At 42.9% G+C, this 20542-nt stretch overlaps 4 protein-coding genes across 4 annotated transcripts in view; 2 read left to right on the forward strand and 2 right to left on the reverse strand.

The window, feature by feature from the left end:
* Positions 1 to 914: 914 nt before the first annotated feature.
* On the reverse strand, positions 915 to 3520 carry LOC115758009 (protein peanut). Its single transcript, XM_030698506.1, has one exon. It carries the CDS (start codon positions 3351 to 3353, stop codon positions 1737 to 1739), a length of 1617 nt encoding a protein of 538 aa, XP_030554366.1. The 5' UTR covers positions 3354 to 3520; the 3' UTR covers positions 915 to 1736.
* A 6464-nt stretch (positions 3521 to 9984) lies between these two features.
* Positions 9985 to 13609, forward strand: LOC115757902 (protein deadpan). Its single transcript, XM_030698350.1, has 3 exons — positions 9985 to 10246; positions 10755 to 10850; positions 12263 to 13609. Exons 1-3 carry the CDS (start codon positions 10121 to 10123, stop codon positions 13418 to 13420), a joined length of 1380 nt encoding a protein of 459 aa, XP_030554210.1. The 5' UTR covers positions 9985 to 10120; the 3' UTR covers positions 13421 to 13609.
* Positions 13610 to 14523: 914 nt separating this feature from the next.
* LOC115757996 lies at positions 14524 to 15055 on the forward strand. Its single transcript, XM_030698489.1, has one exon. The coding sequence runs from the start codon at positions 14625 to 14627 to the stop codon at positions 15027 to 15029; it is 405 nt and encodes a 134-aa protein (XP_030554349.1). The 5' UTR covers positions 14524 to 14624; the 3' UTR covers positions 15030 to 15055.
* A 2516-nt stretch (positions 15056 to 17571) lies between these two features.
* LOC115757982 (prolow-density lipoprotein receptor-related protein 1) overlaps positions 17572 to 20542 on the reverse strand; it is a 63930-nt gene continuing 60959 nt past the window's right edge. Inside the window, exons 19-21 of the mRNA XM_030698471.1 lie at positions 19196 to 20525; positions 19008 to 19134; positions 17572 to 18948 (exon numbers count right to left, since the gene is read on the reverse strand). Of these exons, the coding sequence (XP_030554331.1) occupies positions 18796 to 18948; positions 19008 to 19134; positions 19196 to 20525 (1610 nt within the window). The 3' untranslated portion in view covers positions 17572 to 18795. The remainder of the gene's footprint in view (positions 18949 to 19007; positions 19135 to 19195; positions 20526 to 20542) is intronic.

Genomic DNA, 20542 nt, shown 5'->3' on the forward strand with positions numbered 1-20542 from the left:
AATACCCATACGTTGGGGGCTCTGTTTCGCCTGTTAGGCCCCAGCCGGCATTTAGAAAGCAATTTCAAGTGGGCCCCTCCGCTATCATATAGCCGCCATGCATTGGCCTAAAGCATATAGGGTGTGGCTTGCGGCGGTATGAAATTGCATCCATGTGCGTTTGGATACGGCGAGCTCGTGGGCAGTAAAGGGTGCCGGTGAACTTTGGCACAGTGTGATGAAGGTTTCGCTTTATTAAAACTTGAGAACGTCTGATCGGTAATTGAGTACGATGTATGTAAATATGCAAATGGGAATAGAATTTTACGTAGAGCTACAGTAATCTCCAACTAGAGCATACAGCTATCCACCATAATTTTCTGTAGCTGATAGTCATGCACGCTTTATTAAAATTCTTTTGATAACAGCAAGAATGCCACTGAAATAACACATTCCTTCTGAAGATATCGCCGTCCTTATAACACAGCTTTACTGTGACACTGTATGAGTCAAAGATAAGTCGAGGCCACCATTCAAATATTCTATTATTGAGCTTATTACGAATTCAAAAACTCAAAGACGCATACAAAAGCAATTACCTTATTCGATTGTATTTCCATTCCCAAGCTGCGTCATGCGACTTTTCAATGGATATATTCGAAATTAACAAATAACAACAAATATTGGACAGGCTGAGGTGTACGTTAGAAATTAGTCAGCATTCGACAAGAGAGTGCAGCACTGCACTGAAAGGCATTTCGAAACGAAGCGTCACGGTGCTAATTCCAAGCGACGACGTCGACGCGTGCCGGCCACAAAAGACACCCTGTATAGTGTACACACTTTATATTGAGTGTGCCCTGCAATTGAATAAACAACACCAAATGGTGTTTTTTTCATATAGTTAAACTAAAAAGAAGACTTTATTTTGTAAAATGCAAGAGTATGTTTTGTTGTTGTTGTTGTTGCTGTTGTTTTTTTGTTGCTTTGTGTTATGACTTTTATGTATAATAAGTAAATACAATACACATTATAGATGATATTAAATGTTTCGTTATTTTCTTAGGATATATCGTTTATGTGTTTTCCGTTTTTTTTTTTTTTTATTATTATTTGTTATTTAAGCGATATTTAAGTATTTTGAAATACAATTTAGGTTACTTTTCAATTCATTTAGGCTAGTCAAAATGTTACGTCAAGTTATCATTTTAATTAATAAGTTTTTCGGTATTTTGATGCGCTTCTCTTTACGTTTTGGTAAAATACTGCAATAATAATAACTGTTAAACACATGTACATATGTATGCATCTAAAAAACAAATGCGCGATTGCTGTGCTGTGCTGTGCTGTGCGAAAGCCGAGTGTATGTCCAAGTAAACGCGACTGGAACCCAAACAATACATATACATTACATATGCATATATAGGGCCTCTCTAAGGTTCTAGGTTCTACATTGTATTGCGGTTTCGCGATGCTTTTCACAGGGCGAAAGGCTACGAAATCTTTTGAATTCGCATTAAAAGCTAGAAACAACGGAGGCCTGCAAACATATGATTTATGTATTGGCATATATATGTATGTATGTATGTATTTTGTTTATAGTATGGTATGTACCGCTATGTATAATTCGTTATGTTATTTTGTTCTCGAGATTTGTAGCCCTTAAAGTGTAGTTTTTTTTTAATTTTGTTGTCGTTTTTGTTGTTGTTGTTAAGTAGGAGGATGTTGCGCCTGACCACGAACTAGCGCCGCTTGACTTAGAACAGACTCTTCTTCTTCTTCTCCTTCTTGGCATCAACATTGTCGGAGCTGCTGTTGGCGCCGAGGCTGCGCCGCTTGAGCTCCTCCAGCGTGACATGATTGACATCCTCCCACTCCTTTTTCTCGCGCTCAAACTCGCGCCGCTTCTCGTCCAGCTCGTGTATCTGCAGCTCTAGAGCCTTTTTGCGCTCCTCATGACGACGCGCCATCTCCAGTTCGGAGTCCTTGAGCTTCTGCATCTTCTCCTTAACCTTCATATCAAACACCTGCTCCATTTCGGCCTCCATTTTCTTCATCTTCAGCTCGTGCTCGCGTTTCTCCTCCTCCATCTGGGTGAGCGGATTCTTGTTGGACAGGCGCGCCTTGCCATCGACCAGTCCCAACTCGGATAACTTGCGACATCGGTAATTCTCGTAGTGCACATTGTTCGTGACATCCTTGAGATCCTGCAGATGTGTGCGTATGACCATATTTCTTAAAGCAATAAAGTCGCAATGCGTCAAGTTCTCGACTTCCACCAGACCCCAAGGATAGCGGCGCCCCCGCACCTTCTTGCCATCCATCTCAATGATGGTGTTGGCACCGACAACGGCAAATGGCACACGGCTGCGCAGATTCTGTGTGGCCTTCGTCTCCTCGGCGGCATCTTCGAGCGTGGCGGGAAAATCATAAATCTTAATCTTATGCTGAGCAATCTCATTGAGTATCTGCTTCTTGAACAGATGCACCTCGTCGGGCGTCATGGTGTCCGCCTTGGCAATGACTGGCACCAAGTTCACCTTGTCCGACAGACTCTGCATGCAGGCAATGTCCAATGGCAGCAGACCATGACCCGATGGCGCTATGAAATACAAGCAACAATGCACTCGATTGTCGGAGATTGTCTTGCGATAGACACGCGACTCGGCTGTCAAGTACTCCTCGTATTTGCTGTCCACATACTCCAATATGGGCACCCAGCAGTTGCTATTGTCCACGGCATCGCCAAAACCGGGCGTGTCGACGACTGTCAGCGTTAGATTGACGCCATTCTCCTTGAGCATTACCTTGGTGGCCTCCACTGCGACCGTCTTCTTCTTGCGAAGCGAGGGTCCTGGATACTGTTCCGCATTGTATATGTCCGAGAGGAACATGGAATTGATGAGCGTCGACTTGCCCAAGCCACTGGCGCCGACCACCATCAGCGTGAACTCGAAGCCGCGCTTGACCGCCTTGCGGTAGACCTGGTTGGGCAGATTGGCAAAGCCCACGTAGCCGGCGATTTCCATGGGCTTCTGACGCACTGGCAGCGGTGGTTTCTGTGGCTTCAGCTGCTGCTGTGCTTCCTTCTCCTGCAGATCGTGCGTCAGCTTGTTCGAGTCACCATTGGAACTGGTCACACTGGCAGCTGCCTCCGCTAACTGCAATTTATTCACCGCTGCTGCTGTCGTCGCTGGCACACTGGGTGGCTGCGTCTGTGGACGCTGCGTCGCTATTGATGAGTCGCTGCCATTTGATGCCGATGCCGATGCCGATGCTGACGCCGACGCTGCCTGCTGCTTGTCGCGCAGCGCCAATTGTGCCAGTGTGCTGGGAAGCGCTGAGATGGCGCCGTTTGAGCGAGGACTATTCATTTGCTGTTGATTTATTAGCTGCTCCGATTTGCGAATTTCACTTTCGTCTCAAAACACTAGAGAGCTTTAACTTTGCACGCTTTCGTGTCGTCACGCCTAGTTTTCAGCTTTTGCTCTTGTTGTTCTCTGTCTGTTTAAGGGTTTTTTCTTCTTTTTTTTTTTGGTGTCAACAAAAACTCTTGCACTACTGCTGCTGCTTCTTCTTCTTCTACTTTGCAAAAAATAATAAGTACGCCAACAACGCGCTATGGCCGTGCTATTGAGTGAGCGAAAAACAAGCGACTGCTGCTGCAGCGAGAGCGCTTGCGGCCCACAAGCATGAAAGAGACGAAAGAGAAACACACACACTCATATGGCACACACAAGGGCTCAGCGCATGAGTAATACACAAACACACAAGCATATGGCACGCTGCAGGCAAACTGGTGCTGCCAACGTGAACCAGACAAAAGTGTGTCAGCAGTGAAAATCAAGCAAAAGGCAAAAGATAGTCTGTTAAATGCTTAATAACACTTTGACAAAATTCGACAAAAGCATATATTCGATTTTTCTATTATTATAACAGACACTTTTACTTAAATGTTAGCAAACAATTTAACCTTTTAAAGCAGCACACGCGTTGGCAGTCCTCTAACGAATGCGCGCTCACTAACAGCATTGCCAGCATACAATTTTTGGCCCGTCGGCAAGCCAATTGCAGCTGCCTGAAAATATTGCTGCTGACAATGCTGCCGCCTGCTCTTATTTCGTTCTCAAATTTATCAATGCACAGCTAAATGTTCTTATCATTTTGTGTGTGGGTTTAAAAATAGCAGCAAATGCACATGTTGTATGTGTATTAATGAGTACATGCGTTTCAGTTATTTCAGTTTTTGTAACGCAGCAATACAAAAATATTCCATTTCGTAAACCGACGCTTTTACTTTTTATTTACTTCATTTTGCAAGACGCTGTTGTTGCGCATGAGCGTGATCGCCAATAGCGGCAGCAGCGACAAAAAGAGAGAACGCGCACCGCTGAGAGAAGCTGGGCCAATTGAATAGCGTCTGTATTGGTGAGCAGCGCTGTCTCACTGATGCGCTACACCCATGTGTAGCGGGCGTGTGGGCACTCGATTCAACTTAATTTTCTAAAATTATTTAGTCACTCTGTCAGAGAGCTGCGACTGCGACAGCGACTGCAACAGCGACTGCGACAGCGGTAAACAAATGTGGGAATGTGGCACATTAGCGTGCAGTTAACCTAGACTCGAACTCGGTAATTGGCCGCCCCAGCACAACCACGGCCCGCTTCATGCTCGGGTGTGTCCTCGCCAAAGTTCCCACACCATCATCTGTTGTCCTGCGCCTTCAGTCCTCCTTCTCGGCCAATGGTCCCTACATGCCGATACACACAAACAAAGGTCGACAATTGTGCGCGTTGTTTGTTTGTAATTTAAATTCTCATGCATTCGGAAGGACCGGCGAGGGGGCCATCAGCACCAACGAGCAACCACCACCATCACATATCGATGCAGTCTACATGTATCCTGCGCCCTACTCCGCCTGCGTGGCCGTGCTTCTAGCTTCCTTCCGCAGTTGTCGCCAGTTGTTGTTGGTGGTAGCGGCGGCGGCGGCGGTGATGGTGATGGTGGTGGTTCCTTCCCCCTTTTGCACGTGGATTTTTACGCGTCTACCCAAAAGGTGATCGTGAGAAAGTTTTTTTCTCACATTTCAGTCTGAGTTTAATTTTAGCCTCTGCGTCGGAATTATTATGTTTATGAATTGATATGGGCTGAACAGTTGTTCTTGGTTGTCGCAGTCACGAGATTTGACTGTACTACCGAGAAAAATAATATTAGTAAATAAATATGTACGTAAATAAATATGTATGTACGTAAGTAAATAAATATGTACGTTTGTGTGGGTCTAGCAAGAGTTAACTATTTATATTGTATTTTTAAAGTGTCTGGGTTTTAGGAAAAATAAAGATTTTTGTGAAAATTCAATTGCATTTTTTAAAAATCAGGTTCCAAGCTAGTATAGATACAATATACAATATGCTGCTGATTACAACTCTTTTATCTTGATTACTATTCAAAATCGGTAAAATCGGATAAAAGTTCATCTGATGAGGTTGAAGCTCGTTTTTTAAATTCTATAAAAGTTAATAAAATAATAATGAATAAAACGCTATTAGTTAAAATTGTAGCTTTCCTTTTACGAAAAATTCTTTCTGCTGCTCTTCAAATCTGAAATATGCCAAGATTGGGAAGTGGGCGCCCAGAATTTAAGAAATTTGAAAATGAATCCTAGCAATGAGTTTAAATAAAATCAATGCTTAAGGTTAAATTAAATTAAACTTAAAATGCAAAGCTGATTCCCTAAATAACTTAAATATCTGTTTTGGAATGTCTATAAATAGAAATAAATAAAGCGAAACCAGAAGCTAAACTAAGTAAAACCCCATTTCCAATGTTGATTTCTTTGATCCCCTGGATGATGCAGTCGAGGAAAATTCTGACCGCAAATCTTTTAAGTAAACGAAACGTACTGCAGGTAATCCCCCCTCGGATGCTGTGGCAACCCTTCAACAAATTCTTGATCTGCCCCTGGCAGCTGCCTCGCATCAGGCACGCTTCAAACAAATCCATTTGTTTTGTCGCTTAGGCGCGCATCTTTCTTGATTATGTAAGACGGCATCCCGGCAAAAGGCAACAATTAAGGCGCAGCCATAGGCCGCATGTCCCTTGAAAGTCAGTTGAGGTCTTAGCGCCGTTTGCTATCCCAACTCCGGACCCAATCCCCTGCCATTGTTATCCTGGCCAAACGTACTCGGCGTACTCGGCAGCTGTGCCAACTTTCAGCACACGGCACGAGGCGAAATCGTTGACATTTTCCTATAAAGCAGCTGACCAATATGCTGGATAGCCGTTACTCTGGCAACCCCCAAAGTACTCAATTATCTTCAAATTCTGCTTCTGAGCATATTATGCGATTCCTGCACTCCAATTGTCAGCAACATTTTTGTAGTTTTTTACACTTTTTAGCTGCAATTTTTTTGAGAAGTGACCGCCAGTTCCTAATCAAAAGGGTTTTTTGTATGGGAGATTAAATTATTGAACTTATTTATAAATATTTGCATATGTGCAATCTTTAAGGGCAAAAGTAGTGTGAAGTGTTGTTTCTAACATCTTTATTCTATCCTTAAACGAATTTTATCGTTTCAAAGTTTCATAACATGTTGGATTCAATTTTAAAATCTGTATATATATTTGACTACGACAAGATAAATTAATAGTCTACCCTACTATTTGAACCCTTATATTATAAAATATTGATCCCAATAAATATGTAAATTTTAAAATATTGGCTTAAACTTTGTCCATTCGATAAGGCGTGCGCTCTTTATACAAACCATATTCTTGGCAAAAAAAAATTAAACATAAAAATAATAATAAAATATTGTTAAACTACGACTTAATAAATTGAAAGTCTACCTTCTCAATTTGTACCTTAATGCTCTTTAATAAATACATAAATTTATTTTCTCTTTTTGCGCCTTAATAATATTTAGGGAATACATAAATAAAATGTTAATTTTTTGTCATAAATGAAATTTCCTGCCTTCAATCTTGCGATATTTTTGCTCCCATGAGAACTTATTCTAAATCGATTCGTAAATGGTTCCCAGGTATTGCCGCAGCGTCTTTTTATTTCATCCCGCCCACATCTGTCACAAAAGTTTCCAGTTATTAGCCCAACTAGCGCTGGCCATTTATCAAATTCATAAAAATAATATAAGAGTTTCCCTTTAGAACTCCGCGCCTGTCACGACTTCTAATGCCACCCGACGCACACTTCACTCAAATTTCCACCCCACCCCCCGCCACAGTCAACCGAACAAGGCGCCATAAAAATCAACAAAAAATTCATTTAAATCAACATATATCTTTCCATCTAAGCATCCCAGTTGTAGGACCGAATCCCCTGCATCTCACACATTTGCTACTGTTTCATATTTTTCATGCTCATTATATGCGTGTTTTTGGGGGTGTGCGGAGTGTTTGGAGTTTTGGGTGTGAGTGTGGGTGTGGGTGTGGGTGTAGCACACCCTATAATAACTGCAGTTCCCACAGAAAAAAGCAGCAGCTAAAAATATATACCCCGGCACTTAGCCGCAGGCACTAATTTGAGGTTGCGAAAGGTCTCACATATGCTACCTTGCTGCTGGATTGATTAAGGAGAGTAAGAAAAGGGAAGCAATCGCTCGATGCAATAAAAATTAAAGTGTTTTAATGTGTAAATCGTGCGTTGGGCCATACAAAAAAAAGAAAATACGAAAACCAAAACGCAACTAAGAATAAGGCACAAGGAAGCCCCAGCACAGACAGCACAGACGGCTACCGATCAGCGATCGTGCCACACTAAACGGCATTTACCTTGATCCCCAGATCGAACCCAAAAACCGTATGAAAAAAGGAAGCCAAAGCAACTCTGCCACTGCTGGCACTGGGATCTGGATTGGAACTGGGGCTGATATTGAACTTTGATTTTGTATGCAGCGCGTTTCGTTATAGAATTTCATTCTCGGTTTCTCATTTTCTCAAGATTGGCGTCTTGCGACTCTCGAGTGTGTGACCGGTGCGATCGGCACGTTTGGCCCAGACAAGACCAAATGAGCCACATTCACAAGTGCGAGTCCGACTGTTACAACCCCCCATATGTGTGATGAGTCTGCGGTTCGGCTGTTTCTTTTGCTTTTTGCCAGCTCATGATTTTTATTGAGTTTGCTCGTGGGAAAAAGTTTGCCAAATTTGCAGCTAAATGCAGCTTATTAAGGAGAACGCTACATATCATTTAGGAGACCTGATTAGTCGATCACTCTTGATCAGCATTTGCAACATGGGGTTAACCACAGAGACAATAAATGTATACATTTGCATATACCTAGCGATCATAGTCAAATGCGGTGCTTATTCAATTTACAAAACTGTCGCCCCTTTTACGACTCGGGCCGGGCAAAGGGATTTACACTCAAAAATTGACTAGCGCGCCAGCTGAGTGCAATCGGGTTGCTTGGCTTGCACAACCAGGGTTGCCAGGCGGCGCAATATTTTTATGACTGGTGCCATTAAATCTGGCTAACCGAGCGGCCGCTAGACTGTCAGCTGTCAGCTGGCGCATGGCCCAAAACCGGGTTATTGACAATTTTGCATTGTCGTGCATCTAAATCCTGCCAACATTGTAAAGCAATAAATTTCTACGAGAGCCCTACGATTTTGGGGTGTTGCACAGAGCAATCCCTGCGCAAACTGACAAGTCAGGTAAGCTTCAACTAATGATTGACCCGTGACCAGGCTGAATATCGCAACCCCCTAGATAGGAAAATTTCTTAAGGGGGGTTGCTCAAAGTCTGCCAAGACAGCTGCCTGCCAGCCTGCCCGACAGTCTAGGCGCAAGACAACTTCGAGCATTCTGAAGGAATTTTTAATGAATTGCGCCCAATGATCAACATTGATTGAGGGGTGGCTCGCGAAAATTAATTCGCATGAGTACCTGGACGCAGCAGAAACGAAGACCGATTGCTTGGATACAGCTGAAAAATGTGAACTAAAAGAAACTCTACATTCACAGAACAATATTCAAGAAAGTATTCAACGAATAACTTAAAATTATTTAACAATATTAAAGTAGGTTTTTATAAAATTGAGTTTAAAATCGATTGGAGGATTAAAAAAATTGAGTTAAATACTAATTTTAAAAAAATATGTTAAGGTTCACAAAAACTTCAAATTGCAAAATGCCCAACTTGATAAATCTATATAAAATAATAACTGAAAGCTTTGAGCTTTGAAAGCTATGTATATAGCTTAAATCTGCTTTAATCTGCATAACATTAAAAATGGTTGAGTTACATTCGGTTATAAAAATTATTTTTAGTAAAAAATTGGGCTATTAATTTAAGTTTTAATATGAAATAATTATTTTATATTATAAATATTATTATGAAGCCGACCAATTTCTGCTAGAATTTCAAAAATTGTTAAGATAAGTATGATTTTTAGTAAAATTTAATCTCATTTTGTTTGCTAAATTTCCAAATGCATGTTTGGGCGTATTCGGATTGTTTATGTAGCTCGCAAATTGCAAATGTTCGACAACTCTGCTGAGTACCAAACAACCCAACTCACTCACACAACCTAGCTCAAACTCAGTCAGCGTTTGAGTGGTTTGCATTTTGAGCATTTAGTTGCCTGCGCTGGAATTTCTCGCCTGCGCGTTTGCAGAACCACCCCAAATGCGCTGCAGAGCGAATGGTCGGTCGGCTCTCATGGCTACCTGCGCCTGCGCCGTCGTCGCAGTCGCCGTCGCCGTCGCTGCTCAGGTAAACGAGTCGCCTCGGACTCGTTTTGCCCTCGTCGCGTATCGTTTTTAGTCAACGCGCTAGCTCAGACGAGGATCAGTATCCTTTTGGCGTTCCGTGTGCGCGGTTGTCTGCCGCTCGTCCTGAAACGCAGCTACAGTAAAACCTACATAAGACTCACAAACGTTTCAAATGAACTAAATCGAAGCGCGTAACATTTTGTTAAGTTTTATCTGTTCGGACATTTCAATAAAGTACGTGCAATAATTTGTTGACACTTTTATTCGTACTTCAACCAAAGTTTTTGTGTTGTGAAACATTTTGTGTTGTGCTTAAAAAAGAACTTGTCATTTGATTGGATTAAGAACACTCTCCCTCATCATACTATACTTTTGGATTATCAACTAAGCAATTCAACAAAAATGGATTACAAACACGATCTTAACTCGGACGATGATTTCGACTGCTCCAATGGCTATAGCGACAGCTTTGGCAGCAATGGGCGTCTGGCCAATCCAAGTGGTCTGTCCAAGGCGGAATTGAGAAAGGTGAGTTTTATTCGACTTCATAGGATGAATACTGATAGAACAGAAGCCAAATATTAGTCAGATAAATTGGAACATCGAAATTGTGTAAAATCAGGAACAAAGTTCCTGGTTCCCTAGTTCAAATGGGCGGCAAAAGACGTTTATTGAATTTTGAGAAACATTTCAAAAATGTGTTATTTATTTATTATGAGGAACTTTTCAAAAATTATCTTGTTTCTGAAAAGTTTAAATTGGAATTCGTCTAAGTTGTAGATACATAAATGTCATTGAATTCATGTGATATTAAAATTTTTAAAGCTAGTGGGATTTCCGTTTGTTTTTTTTTTCGAAAAATGTAAATATACACGATATCATAAAACATAAATGCTTTAATTTGGTTCATCACCAATTTTTCCAAGGAAACGCTTAAATCATTTCTAATTTATTTCACATTCGTATGATAAGGTTCCTCATATTTGTTTTATAAGTACAAATTATTTACTTTTTGTTATCAATTTCTTTTTTACAGACAAACAAACCCATTATGGAAAAACGGCGTCGCGCTCGTATCAATCACTGCTTGAACGAGCTCAAATCGCTGATCCTGGAGGCAATGAAGAAAGACGTAAGTATCCTTAAGTGGAGTAAGAAAGAAGCAGAGAGGAACCCACTGATTTAGAAACTATGTCCAAGATTTGTTCACTTTCCTTATAAATGGTGTCAAAAAACACATAAATTTCTGAAACTCAGAAATTTCAAGTGTGTCTGGGCGTCGGCAAAAGTACAAAAGGATACAAGACTCCTACAACAGACAGAGGCACAGACGCACAGACAAAATGCAAAAAAAGAGCCAACAGTTTAATTGAGTATTAAATTTTATTGATGATCATTACAAGAGAGCGCCGACGATGACGATATGGCGAGTCAGTCAGACCAAAAGTGTTAACAAGTCGAGAAATTACGCAGAAATCTCAGACAGCGAGACTGTAAACCTGTTTCCACAGGAGCCACCAGCAAATCCTGCTGTGAGAAACACACACATAAAAAAAAAAAACGAAGAATCACATAAAAAATATGAGATAGAAGCGAAGCGAAGACGCCGACGCCGACGCCAGTGTAGCAGAATTCTGCAGGCAACGACCAAAAATCAAATAAGAAAGACATTGAAGAAAAAGCAAAAGTAAACAAAAGATGCAGACATGACAAGAAGACGGAGCACGGCAGAGCGGGGGTGAGGCAGGGCAGGGAAGGGCAGGGCAGCGAAGCGGGCGACCTGCGTGGGAAACTTTTGCAAAATATGCAGCCAGCGGCAGCGGCAGCAGAAACGAACGTACGCAGAAGAAGTGCCAAACAGATTGTGGCCACTCTCTTCACGTCTACCTGTCTCTCTCTCCCGCTCGCTTGCTCTGTCAGCGCCTCGCGCAGAGCTTAGTGGCCGCGCGGCTTTGGGGCGTGTGATATTCGCTGGAGTGGACTGTAGAACAGAAACAGAGGTAGATTACAAATAGTTGGACATATGAGGCAAGAAACGTGCTCAAGCGTCTGCATCATTCACTTTTCTTGTGCCCTATAGCTGAAATGCCAGCCCAGAGGGTATATAGTTTCAGCACGGACAGTGGGTGGGTGCGCAGAAGCAGCTGCAGATAAACACATAAGCTTAAAGAAAGAAATGAGTTATATTTACAACTTGAGCTTTTGGGCCATTTTTGACAAATTCGCTCACTATAATGCCGCTTGTAGGGTATTTTGAAGTCGTGCTGCTGCCGTTCAGCTGCTGGCTTACGTGTTTCACTTGTTTCCCATGCATTGAACTTGTTATAGGGCCTTGTGTCTGAGGGTCTCTGGCTGGCTCTGGTCTGGCCTGGTCTGGCCTGGTCGCTGGTCCTGGTCAATGCACGAAAACAATTAGCCGGGCGGCTTCTGCTTTAGTTGTTATCCACTTTTGAGTAGCCCCAAGTGTAGCCAAAACGACACCCAACAACAACACCGAACGACATGGAGCTCATCATTATCTGTTTGTTCTTCTACCGTTTTTAGCCGGCGCGACATACCAAACTGGAAAAGGCCGACATACTCGAGATGACGGTGAAGCATTTGCAGTCGGTGCAGCGCCAGCAGCTAAACATGGCCATCCAGACCGATCCCGGCGTGGTGCACAAGTTCAAGACGGGCTTTGTTGAGTGCGCCGAGGAGGTGAATCGCTATGTCAGCCAAATGGATGGCATTGAGCCGGGCGTACGTCAGCGTCTCAGCGCCCATCTCAACAACTGCGCCAACAGCCTGGAACAGATTGGATCGATGTCAAATTTCAACAATGGCTACCGCGGTCAGCTGCCGGCCATTTTCCCGGGCGCCGCTGCGCCCCTCTTCCCACCACTGCCCCAGGATCTGAACAACAACAGCAGCAGCAACAGCAGCCGCGAGGGCGTCACAGCAGCAGCTCCAGCCATACAGATGGGCGGTCTTCAGCTGATACCCTCCCGCTTGCCCTCGGGCGAGTTTGCTTTAATCATGCCAAATACAACAACGACAGCGGCTCCCGCGCCGGTACCCTTTGCCTGGCCAGGAGCAGCAGTGAATGCAGCCAGTGCAGCACTAGCCAGCATTGCCAATCCCACGCATCTGAGTGATTACGCCCAAAGCTTCAGGCTGAGCGCATTCAACAAGCCGACAGCGCCCGCCCAGACGCAACTGCAGGCGCCAGGAGCAGGCGGAGCAGCAACCGCAGTTGCCACCAAGAACACAACCAGCAGTCCGCCTCTGAGCCCCATCTCTTCCATCTCCAGCCAGAGCCATGGCGAAGAGTCGCGTGCTGCCTCGCCAGCGAGTGCGGCACAAGCGGAACTGCTGCTGGCCAAGCAGCACAGCTTCGCTGGCGTCTTCTCCACGCCGCCGCCCACCAGCGCGGAGACCTCCTTCAACAGCAGCGGCTCCTTGAATCTGAGCGGCGGCAGCCATGACACCAGCGGCTCTGCCTGCAACACGTCGCGCTCGCACTTGCAACAGCAGCAGGTGAGCTCCACCAGCGGCCAGGAGAGTGGCGCTGCGAAGCGTATGCGCGAGGCAGAACTGGAGCAGGAGCAGGAGCACGAGCAGGCCGATTCTAGCGATTGTTCGTTATCGGACGAACCATCGTCTAAGAAATTCCTGGCCGCCGCCATCGAGAAGTCCAGCTCCGCATGGCGGCCCTGGTGACGCAGCAGCAGCAGCAACATCCTCTCAAATATTGTCTATGTTTTATGTTAAGTTTATGACCCCTCCCCCCTCCGCCCCCCTCACTCTCTCTCGCTCTCTCAAGTTAAGCAATCTGTTAATTTATTTTCATTGCAATTTTAATCACATTTCCATTAAGTTTTTCCATTATTCATGTTTCGCTTTCTTCAATTTTAAGTTCAGCTGTGATTTTTTAAAGCGTGTATATTTTGTGTAATTTTTGTATAATTTGTATTAATTTGTTTAAGCATTTATCTATTATTATTATTACTATTATTATTATGTATTTTAGCAACATGCCGTATTCTTGATTCATATTAAATGTTCTTTATTACATTATTTCAATTTTAACTGCAAGAATTTTTAACTAAGTTATGTAGATCTTAGCGTCAAGTTTTTCATGTTTCCAGCTTCGATTTTTAGAGGCTATTGATATTTTATTTTAGTATACTTTATGGAATTGTTCCAGCTGAATTTCCACTGAGCAATGAGTGAAACAAATAAAATAAACAAAAATGCTTAAAAAAAAGCAAAAAAAAAAAATGGGTATTTCAATTTTTTTAGTTGCAATAATTTTTGGGTTTAAAGTATTCGTGAAAAGAGAAGAATATGGCATTGAATATTGTAACTGATTTAGTTAGAATTAGAATTTAAATTAAAACGATTTTAATTCTTCTTCATATATAATTTTTAAATGAAGATAATCAGAAATCAGAAAGTAAGCCCCCCTTTTTCGCTTTTATATTAATTTCTGTACACATTTGAGTCCTAATGATATAATATGCAAGCCCATGAATGGACTAAAATGAATGCCACATGGAATTAAATCGAAACCAACATATTTTGAATGTGATCCCAACCTTGATCCATGCCAGAACGGAAGCTTACACTTGCACAAATTTCCGCTGATAATAGAAACCATTTGGCGGAAGTAACCTTGTTCGAGTATATAGTCGGTCATTTTTGCAACGATTCACTGAATTGATAACCCCGATGGGCTGTGCCAGATCTTTCCAGTATATAAAGAGTCGGCGTGCTCTAATATTGACGACACAATTTCCCAGTTCGCACAAAAGTTATTGCAACAGAGCACGCAGTGATCCCCAGCTGAACGGGCTGAATAGGCGTGCCTCGATCTTCGATAAAGTTTTAGACAACTTACAGATTTATAGCTAAAAGTCTCGCCATGCAAGTCAAATTAGTTTCAAGTCAGCTCTGGCTGATTTGCCTGGCATTTTTGCCGCTGATCGCGGCTAATGCTGAGTATCGCGCCTCACCAAAGCTCGCAGGACCCGCCGCTCATCTGGCACACAGTCCAGAGGATAATATGCTCAACTCACTGGATGCGGCCCTCGAGAAGATATCCCATGTCTATATGCAAGCCCTGCTGTCGGGCACCCACACACCAGAGCTGGAGATCTCTTTGCGCGCTCTGGAGATGGAGCTATACGAGCTGCTCGATCAGCTGTACAAGCAGCAGCGCCTGAAGGACTATATGAAATATGAGGCGGAAGTGACGCGACAAATGATTATCTATAACCTGCTCAAGGAGCTCTTTGGCTATACGCAGCACAGCGAGAAATCAAAGTAAAAGTGCATTCATGAGTTGCGGTTCAATAAAATTGATTAACATCCTTTCGCTCTCAAGGAGAATGCTGTTTTTTTCTTTTCCAATTCAAATTACTTCCGTAGTAGCTGCCGCACAGCGACCCCATGTCCTGCGGCTGCCTTGCGTGTGGCTGTCGAGCGACACATCCAGCTTGGCGACGCCCTCGGCTCTCGGCGCTCGGCTCTCGGCTCCGCGATCGCCTTCGAACTTCCCACACTCAATCATAGCGACACGACGGCTGTGGCTGCTGTTATCCGATCTGCTGTGAGAAAGAACAAAATTATCATAATTTTCATTTCCTTTTAGCGCTATTATCCTTTTGCAGTCTCCAAACACCGTTGCACTTGTTCGCCGTGTTCCCACACACACACACACACACACACACACACACACACACACACACACACACACACACACACTTATTTACAAGATCTTTTATCTGTGCTCGCTTCGCTGTTTACTTTGCGCCTGTTTGCATTGCACTTGTTCTATTGATCCTTTTTCTTTATTTGTGTTTGCTGTGATTTGATGCTGGGCCACACACTCTCTCTCTCTCTCGCTCTCTCCCTCTCTCTCTCTCGCGCGATCGTTCTTTATCTTTCTCTCTGCTGTGGTCGGCGTGTCTACATGGAATTCCTGTGCACTTCGTTACGGCTTATCACTTTTGTTTTTACTTTTGATTTCATTTTCCTTACGTCTTGTGGGAATGGGAATCTTTTTATGCTGGCATTGAAATTCGTTTGGCATAATTAATGGCTTGATTGTTGCATAAATTCTGGGCCTCCAAGTGGGCCCAGCTGGAAAAATGCGCAGTTTCTGAAAACTGGTTAACTGAAGAGAAAATAGATGATTCTATAGTGCGGAATTACTGGTTTCAATTGCGCAATATAAGCGCAACGAGGCAGCACAGGATACTCAAGTTCTCTAGAGATAAAAACTAGTTTCTAATTCGCACATCCTTTGCATTATTATTTAGCCCATTTTATTGTAATTAACTTGCCAAACATGGTTTCAAACCATTTTTCCCACAGTTAAATTCAGTTTAAACCCAAAAATCTCGTTTGTATTATAATAGAGATATCCTTGCAAACAAACAAACAACAAAGTCATGCAGTGTTTAACAGGAATTCTCCCACACACACAAACACACACACACACACACACACGTACCGACCGACACTTAACATACACCCAAGGTGATCCTTTTTGCCAGAGCAAAGGATGAAATGGATTCTACCGACTACCTGTTCCGAGCAAATTCAAATCGCTTGCGTTTTTCACACGACCCAATGGCTGTGAATGGGCCCTGATAACCGTGTTCGGGTCCTGTGGCCAACAAGTGCATCTGAAATGCATACAGGAGCATATCAATAACCCACAGTAAATATGCGTGAGATAGCAGCGAGATTTCAGCTTTGCGTAAGAGCTGCATGCAAGAAATCACAGCTCAGAGATCGTGAAGAACATTTTCCCAGCGACAAGGCTCCATTGGGTCAATAGAGTCCTTCAGGTAAATGCCTAACAAATTTAAAGCGGAAGTGCTCACGCGTCGCACACTTGAAATATAGAAAACGGGGAAATTAACAAACTGCATTTTGAGTGGATACAAATTTTAATATCATCCGTAAGCATGCGGTTCATAAGAGGAAACAAATTACTGTCGATTTTCCAGGCTCATTTCCCCTTTCACGCACCTCGCCTGGGTCATACAAAAAAAAAATAACAAAAAAGGTTGAGCGAGGAAAATTGAAAGTTACTTCCGCTTCGTGCTGAGATTTTTCTAACGGATGCCATATGGCAACGTTTGCTACGAAAGAGGAAAACTGAATTTTTTTTTGTATACAGAATCTTATGATAAGCAACTAAAATAAAAATAATAACTTACAACTAAAATAAAAATAATAACTTACAACTAAAATTAAAATAAGTTTAAGCTGGAATGGTTTGTTTATAAGGCGAAAAGTTGAATACATATTTGATCAATATTTTAATCAACCGAAGAAATGCCTTTAAATAAGACAAAAACGGGCAAGCGACAGTACAATACTCCGTTCTCCGCTTTAATCAGTCGATAAAGTCTTCTTGATAATTTGGTAATTTGCACTATACGACTATAACCACGAGTTACTTCAGGTAATGAAGTTTTCGGCAATATATTAACCTAATCCTTAGCCTAATCGGAAATCTAGCTTTAAAGATGAAGAAGCAAAAGGTTTTTAGCAGTTTTCCTATAGGTTGCGACCAAAAATTTTAGATCGGACCAAAGGGTATATACATATTATATTATATGTATTCTCTGTGGTCATATTCTTCCTGAGAGATTAGTTGAGTCTACTTCTCAAATTGTGGAAGATCAACATTTTCGAGATTTTTTGGGACTTCAAGTAACCTCTTCTGAGCTTAGAGAATTTTATATTTTCGAGTTTTCAGCAAATCATCTAAGTTATAAGTCTCTTGATTTGATTTCTTTATAATGAACGTATATATGTAGAACAATGCACATATTATTAGAAAGCAGTTTTAATGTGGCTCAGATTTTTATTAAACCGCAACGTGCAGAAAAATCACCATCAAACGCGAGCTTTTCTTCAGTTTATACGTAGTCGCAGAATGCATATATATAAGCATTCTTTAGACTTTTCCCGACAATAAAATTGTTGAAATTCATTTTTATTAATTTTTACAATTGCTTTCGAATGTGTATTTTGTGCACGTCTAACGTTTTATGAACGTTTTGCACTTGGCTTCACATACATCATTTATTGTGTATACGCTAAAGTTATTAAATTTTTACATTGTATATGTTAAAATTTGGCTTTTGACTGAGCATTATGTTTTATACAGGATATCGTTTTCGTTCGATTGCATTAAAAAGTGACAAACTAAATAATGTAATATAATATAGTTATGTATATCTGAAGAGATATATATATATATATATATATTTTAAATGTTCCTTAAACTATTTAGACTATGCTATTTGTTCGTTATAATTTCTGTCGTGTGTCTGTTCTGGTTCTTGTTTTCGGTTTGGTTGTTTTGTGCGTTAAAATTGCTTGTGCTCAATTATATAATAAATAAATTTAAATGCATTTTACATGTTTCTGTTCAGTTTCAAAACGTTAGCTTGCGTTTACAATTGATTGCTAATTTGTATTCGTTTAAATATCAATATTTTTCACTAATTGGCAAAACGTTTAGTGCTTGTTTTAAATGTTAACTAGGCTGCCATTGGGCATTATATTTAAAAAAAATATTTACAAAAATTGAGTTTCTTTTAGCTGCACGTGAACTTTAACTAAGTCTACGAACTACAAAATTTACAAATGCACAAATACGTGTTTTTTAAAATTAAATCAATATGTAGGGAAGGCAAATTTGTTGTAAACTTTGCGACAATTAGAAAAGGCGCTTAAACAAAAAGAATGACAAGAAATGTTATAAGTTATAGTATAAGGACATCATTCTTAAGGACATTAGACAAGGAGCAAGGAGACGCCACAGTTGCATATTAGGTTTAGCGCTCTTTGGTAGGGCCGCACTCCCCTCCCGTCCCCCCACCCCACACAAAAAAAGGAAACAAAATGTTTACAAAATTCGTAATATGGCTACGCTATCAGTCCATTGTTCGTATTCAAGTCGGTTTGCATTTGGATTTAAATGTGTGCTAAAGTATGTGTTTTAAGTGTACAACAATCTGTGGCTGTGCTTAGCACAGCTCCCGATCATGACTGAAATGGCTCAATCATCAGAGTATATCCGGTGTGTGCGTCTCGTCGTGCGTGTGCTGCAACAGACCCTTCCTCTCATCTGGCGCCGTGCTATGCGATATTTCTGCAATGGCTGGTTCCGCTATGGCATCAGCGTACATTGATTCGTACACGGGATTAGCAAAGTTTCCCTGCAAATAGATGGGAATTAAATTATTTCTGTTTTCCCAATGGAAGCTGCTAACATTACCTTATCATCTTCGTGAGCGAAGGGCGGCGTTTCGTCGGCATCGCCGCGATACATTGGATTAGTTAGCATGATCTCCACATTGTCGGTGAGGCGAGCATGTGAAAATGGCTGCGCAATGCGGTGTTTTCTGCAAGCAGATGGAAGATAAGTGACTGGAAACAGTTTGTCCGATTCAAGTGTTGACTTACTTGAGGAAATAAACGACGCCGCCGAACAGCACCAGCAATGATGTGGTCACTGCTAAGATAACCGCCAGCACAGAGACCCAACTGGCGGACTCTTTACGCTCCTGTTCTCCACTCAAAGCCACAGCGCTTTCAGCCAGGCAGGGCACAACCCGCTTGTTGTCACACAAGCACTCATTGATGGAGCTGCCTGTGCGACAGACGCTGCACTCGCCGACACAATGCGGCGGCAGTTCACAGAAATCGCCCTGCCACTCACCAACACAGGTGCAGTGGGGCAGCGTGTACTCATTGAGGTGGCAGACACCCCCATTGGCACAATAGCGGACACAGGGATTATCCTCGCCCACGGGCATCGTGCAGAACTCACCGTTCCACTGATCTGTGCAGTTGCACATGGCGATGCCCTTGATGACATGACAGGTGCCAGAGTTCTCACAAATGATGCCAGTACAGGGATTGCGCGATGGCAGCAGAGAGACATCACAAAAGCGTGGCGGTATGGAGGTCTTGCACAGATCGGATTCACAGCGATCGCCAATGTAACGTGTGGGGCAGGTGCAGGTCAGCTTGTGGCCACGGTCCGTACAGGTGCCGCCATTCTGGCAAAAGTCGCGACAAGAGTTCGCCTCACAATGTTCACCATAGTAGCCACTGGGACACTTGCACTGGCGTTGTCCCTTGGCGCCAATTCTGCAGGTGCCTCCGTTCTTGCAGAAATCGGCGCACTCATTGAACTCGCAGCGTTTGCCCGTATAGCCATCGGGACACTCGCATTGTGGTGCTCCGGTCAGCGTCTCACGGCAAATGCCACCATTCTCACAGGTCAGATTCAGACAGTGCTCGCACTGGTCGCCCACATACATGTCTGGGCAGCTGCATTTCATGCCTTCGGTCTCGGAGACCAGACATGAGCCGCCATTGTGACAGCGGCTCTGGCAATCTGAGACGGAAACCTCGCAACGCGCGCCTGACCAGTTGGGTGGACAGGTGCACTTGAGCGGTGGAGGCTCCTGCAATCCTGGTAATTGTGGCGCTACCGTGCACAGGCCATAGTTTAGACAGTAGCCGGAGCAGCGGTAATGCTCGCAGAGTTCGCCCTCGAATTGCGGCTGGCAAATGCATTTGGGCACGTGGTTCACCACCTGGCAAGTGCCTAGATTACAGAGCAGCGGACAGTAGTTGGGTATATCAGTGTGTGCCTTGCAAATGCCCTCCTCGGTCATCACATATTCGTTGGGGCACTTGCAGCTGTAGCCACTGGCCGATTCCGTCGAGAGTATGCAAAGTGCGCGCAACGCTTTGCAGGGTTCCTTGGCACAAGGATTGCTTACTAGAAAAAGGTTGAAG

This window comes from Drosophila novamexicana, unplaced genomic scaffold (genome assembly GCF_003285875.2).
Source record: "Drosophila novamexicana strain 15010-1031.04,08,12 unplaced genomic scaffold, DnovRS2.1 tig00000121-arrow-pilon, whole genome shotgun sequence".
Taxonomy (NCBI): Eukaryota; Metazoa; Arthropoda; class Insecta; order Diptera; family Drosophilidae; genus Drosophila; species Drosophila novamexicana.

Excerpts from the sequence above, each read along its gene's own strand:
- LOC115757996 (XM_030698489.1), top strand. The coding sequence starts at position 14,625 with ATGCAAGTCAAATTAGTTTCAAGTCAGCTCTGGCTGATTTGCCTGGCA.
- LOC115758009 (XM_030698506.1), bottom strand. The coding sequence starts at position 3,353 with ATGAATAGTCCTCGCTCAAACGGCGCCATCTCAGCGCTTCCCAGCACA.
- LOC115757902 (XM_030698350.1), top strand. The coding sequence starts at position 10,121 with ATGGATTACAAACACGATCTTAACTCGGACGATGATTTCGACTGCTCC. Across the intron at positions 10,247-10,754 it reads CCAAGGCGGAATTGAGAAAG|ACAAACAAACCCATTATGGA; the intron begins GTGAGTTTTATT and ends TCTTTTTTACAG. Across the intron at positions 10,851-12,262 it reads TGGAGGCAATGAAGAAAGAC|CCGGCGCGACATACCAAACT; the intron begins GTAAGTATCCTT and ends TACCGTTTTTAG.